Source organism: Sphaeroforma arctica, assembly GCF_001186125.1.
Source record: "Sphaeroforma arctica JP610 unplaced genomic scaffold supercont1.2831, whole genome shotgun sequence".
NCBI lineage: Eukaryota > Ichthyosporea > Ichthyophonida > Sphaeroforma > Sphaeroforma arctica.
The window spans coordinates 1-4,768 of record NW_014037727.1 but is presented as its reverse complement, the minus strand read 5'-3'; the positions used below and the strand labels follow the sequence as shown (position 1 = coordinate 4,768).

General features: G+C 40.4%; 2 protein-coding genes across 2 annotated transcripts; both read right to left on the bottom strand.

Moving 5' to 3' along the window:
• Positions 1-432: 432 nt before the first annotated feature.
• Positions 433-1,049, bottom strand: SARC_13033 (hypothetical protein; the record flags this gene model as incomplete). The annotated part of the gene is made up of 1 exon (XM_014292846.1): positions 433-1,049. A coding segment is annotated over exon 1 (602 nt), but the record flags the coding sequence as incomplete, so codon positions are not given.
• Positions 1,050-2,418: 1,369 nt separating this feature from the next.
• Positions 2,419-4,575, bottom strand: SARC_13032 (hypothetical protein). Its single transcript, XM_014292845.1, has 5 exons — positions 4,462-4,575; positions 4,152-4,277; positions 3,208-3,375; positions 2,940-3,035; positions 2,419-2,804 (listed from the first exon to the last, which is right to left on the bottom strand). Exons 1-5 carry the CDS (start codon positions 4,546-4,548, stop codon positions 2,748-2,750), a joined length of 534 nt encoding a protein of 177 aa, XP_014148320.1. The 5' UTR covers positions 4,549-4,575; the 3' UTR covers positions 2,419-2,747.
• Positions 4,576-4,768: the final 193 nt, after the last annotated feature.

The following is a 4,768-nucleotide window of genomic DNA, read 5'->3' as shown; positions in this document are numbered from 1 at the left end:
ATGTGTGTTTGTATGTATACATACATACATACATACATACATATACCTATATACAAACATATATATATATATACATATATATAATGTGTGTGAGCGTATTTTTATATGTTTATGTTAATGTATGTATAAATATATGTACGTGTATGTGTGTGTGTGTGGAACCAGGTGCTTGTGCCAATGTACCGCGTATTCATGTATTGACCTGAGGTTGCGCTGCTTTAGAGGGTGACATCATATAATTACATATGTATGACCATGACCAATATATTATTGTAAATTTAAAAGCAGAGAACTAGGTATACGAACCGACCGGATGGATCGGACTGCGGCACTAATTATTATGATTAATCAGCGCAAATTATTCTGTGAAGATTATTCGAGTGCATATAATTCACTCACTTTCTTACTCATTCAAATACAAGCCAAACATACCGTGCAGCAGAGACTATTTGACCGTTCCCGTTGAATGACAGACTCTTTAAGCTCAGTTGTATGCTGGTCGAAGCAGCACATTCGATAAGACCTCGCTCTTGGCCTGAAAACGCCGCAGCAATGACGGGCACACTATTCCCCTCAGACACGTGATTCTCTCCTGAAAGTATCAAAGAGGATGATTCTAATACTATAGGCTCGTACACGAGGTATTCGTCTACGAGTACCTGGACAACCAGATCCTCCTCTCCATCACACGGTGATTGAGTTGCCGCGTCTTGCAAAGTAGCATAGCACTCCCCGCACACTGAGAACGAGCACTCATTTGCTGGCGGCTGTGTGGCTTCCGGAGATAGCGAGGGAACGGGAATGGACGCATACTCATCGCCCGTGTCACTGCTTGAGCTATCACCAGAAACACCAAAATATATGCCCACCCCAACACCTACCACTACTATAACACCCAAGCATACGAGCGCTATTGTTTGGTTTCGAGTCAAGACAAAACACCCTTGTCGTCTAGCTGTGGTGCCTGTGTCTACACCACATAGACTGGTTGTCGAGGTCTCCTGCTGGCCTCGTTCTTCGTCGCCAGCAATCATTGTCAGCGAATCGGTGATAATCTCGACCCTTTTTGTATGTATCTTTTGGGTGTGTAAACTGTATTGCCAAAAACTGCTGAACTTGGTAGCTGCACTTGGTATTGTGGTGCATTTGAGCAATGAGCCCCACAAGATAAATATTTTTTGCCGTATCATTGTCATCGCCTTCTGATATAAAACAATATATTTTGGATTTATATTGCAAGGCCATGACTTTGTGTTTTTTGCTTTTTTGCCGTATGAGTCATGACCGTCACTGACCCCCCTCTTGTTGTATTTACAGAAGGAGCTATTTAATTTATAAATAAAAAGAGAGTCTGCCCAACAGGAAGTACAATATACCGGTTCAGAGTCAGACTGTCACTGTCTCACTGACCCTATTAATTTTTTTCAAAACAATATCATAGCCTTCTGTATTTATTTATTTTAAAAACAATTATTAAAAATATAATTAAATACACTAAAAAAAAGTGATAAAAAGCTATATATAAAATACTGTACATAATTCTAAAACTAAAGCACTCTATGTAAAGCATTACATATTTTAGAATCAGATCTCAGAATTCAGAATTGAGAATTCTGGTCTCGGCGACTCGGCCTTTCGGGTGCTTTTTGGCGTCGTTCGGGCCTCGGAGTCAGAAAAATAAATAGATTCCTTGGTCAGACAGCTAAATAGTAAATACTCTATGTAGTACTGATGTACCTTTTTTTACAACATTCTTTTCACGGCCCTCTGGACAACAGGACAAGTCAGGTAAAATAGTATTTCAGTCAAAAGGCAGTTTTCCGTATCATGGAGAATTGCCTGTTCGTCCGAATTGCCTTTCGACCGCAACATCACTCTAGGGGGGCACGTCTTTTCACTATATTTTGTGTTTATGCACTGTCATCACAGTCTATCTTTAATCTTACATATGTAAATACTGTGTAGTTGGCATATGTACTGGCAATAGTACCCATATGCATCATATGCATGCTAAAACGACCACTTCTAAAGGGGGTTATAACTTGTGTACCGACTTATGTACCTCGTGTTGTTGTTTTTTTGATGTGGAGATATTCGTTCGAAGAACATTCATCAGTGGTTTAGTTGGTACATACAACAAGCCTTCCTACATATCGGCCGGAGATAGCGAGTTTGGACCTCAAATACTACCAACATCGTAGCAACAACTTCTATGACAGAACTTATCGAGCACGCAATCTAATTTGCGCGTGGTATGGACGATAGAATACAACACGGGCCTTTGTACACATCACCGCATTGAGTGGCACGTATCGATTAGTCCATCCATGCTTTTCCTATGAAGTCGATTCGCTCCAAAACGCTCTATTCGACGACTTGTGCTACTGGGGCATGACAATGAGCTGCCACAAGGTCGAATTCTAGTCGGAGACGTTTTTTATTTGTTGAAGGAAAAGTCTAAGCGGATGACCAGTTTTGTCTAACTGGAGTTCTTGCTTTCGCACGTATGATGATTAGAAACTAGACTCGAGTGAAGAATTGTGTATTGCAAGCTACAGCGCTATAGTTTAACTCCGAAGTCTCCGAAAAATTAAGCGATTGTGCCGTTAATTCCCAAAACGACTGATAGTATTGCAGGTGAAAAGTGGTGTATGTACTTGACTAGATTAAAATAGCGTTGTCTTTCTAGAAACTGAGATTGGCTCCGATATTACTACAGGTTGAGGCTTGAGCTGCAGTTCCAGTGGTTACCGAATCGCCTCGAAATCTCGTTTTAATTGGGTAGAGGTGTCCATTTCATACACCTGTAACAATGTAATGGTGAAGAATAAACACCAGCGGAAATCAGTCAAGACTATGGCCACGTGTGGCCAATCGCCGGCATAACCTAACCCGACACAATGAAATTCCCTATCGCACAACACTCGAAACAATCATACCAAAGGCGCATCTTGATCCATCACTGTATTTGGAATGGACCCCCATGTCATAGTCGTCTTGCTGTCAGGGTCCTTTCGATCCTTGTAGCGAAGATTCTACAGGGAGCCAGTAAAATAAAGTCAGGATTGTAGATTGCTATTTATATTCAAAGGATAGATCGAAGTAAACTATACACCATACATACTCAGTCGTCTAAAATCACGGCCATGTGACACACGATTGAAATTTTGGCACGTGTCTATACATTTGATACGTCCATAAGCTCACCTCACTGTGGAACATCCAGAAGTGCCCATTGTGGGATGCCTGTAAGCAGGTTGAGCAAGGTTTGGTGACGTGATAACCCATAACGTTACCGCAGCATAGACAGGCGATATCCTTGATTCGGCAAAGGCAATTTTTGGTCACGTAGTCTTCTCCTACTAATCCTACAGACTACGAAATTTTAAGGATATTGAAGACAATTAAATCAGAATATTTCTAGAGCCAGATATACAGAAAAATCAGGGTAAAACGCTCCCAATTTAAGAGGCTGATATTTCAGTAAGACACATGACGAGGCACGTGTGTAGTAACTGATTTTGCAAATACAAATACAAATATGCTGAACCAGCTATGGATGCAAATGAAGGATTGTAGACAACTGTATTTATCGTATATTTCGCACTTGACAGACACTATTTGAGTTGTATGTAAACAAGATACACAAAACTTATACGTAGGTATATGTCTGAATCTAAAATCCATGTGCATGTACATACACGGGTATAATTAGAAGTATGGGAAGTATCTATGAATACGATTCATAGACACAATGCATTTTTATATGAATGTTTATCAAATATACATAGACATAAATATAAATAAAACCCCGGATTGTTTGACTACTACTTTCCCAAAGGCACAACTTACACCCCGGAGAAACGTATACATATTCAAATTTACTACATGTTTTGACATGTGTATTATGATAGGATGCGTCGGCACACATACCAATATAATTATCGTTGACCTCTTCATTTTTATTAGCAATCGCTCAAAACAATCAAAATTTTACAATCATAGTCACATGCGTATGATTCAATTCATAGCACACCGATTTGTTCTGCTCATTTAATCTGTAGCAAGCTTGCATAGCCACCAATCAACCCACTACTCGAAAGGCAACACTGCACACTTTACACACACCACGAACTGGGAATGCAACGTACCTTCTTGGGAGCTATGTCCGTAGAGAACAGTTCTACGTTCGTATCGCCCAGCAGAATTGCGCGCATACCCCGGCGCGACAGAAATGAGTCGCAGTGTATGCAAAAAAGTTCTCGTACGATCTTGGTCTGTTCGAGTGGCAGGTTTTCAATCCCAAATCAAATAAGATCATTAGATAAGTAATCACCGTTTTTTGAAATGGGCTAATAGATAAAATGAAGATCTGCATAATACACAAAATTCGTTCAATGAAGATATTAAGAATCCCAAAGAAGAATGAAAGAACAGAACACATTGTTCATTCACAATTACCTGCGAATCTGGTTGCATTCGGCGGGATGTTTGCATATATCTAGATGTTACAGGCTCTGTAGGTCCCACCGGCCTGCCGTTCACCATCGTCACGCTGGTGTAACCTATGTAGGCCTAAACATATAAAAAAAGGGGGGGAAATGAGCCTAGAAACAGGTATCAAGCTTCAGGAATCACTGAATAGACCACATGATTATGCGACAAGATCCATGTATTAGTAGATTGTTCCAGCCTAACACAAACAAGCAGAGCTGCTAGCAATAGCAAAAGGTCATACACTTGGTTGCGCTAAATATGGAGAAAAGGA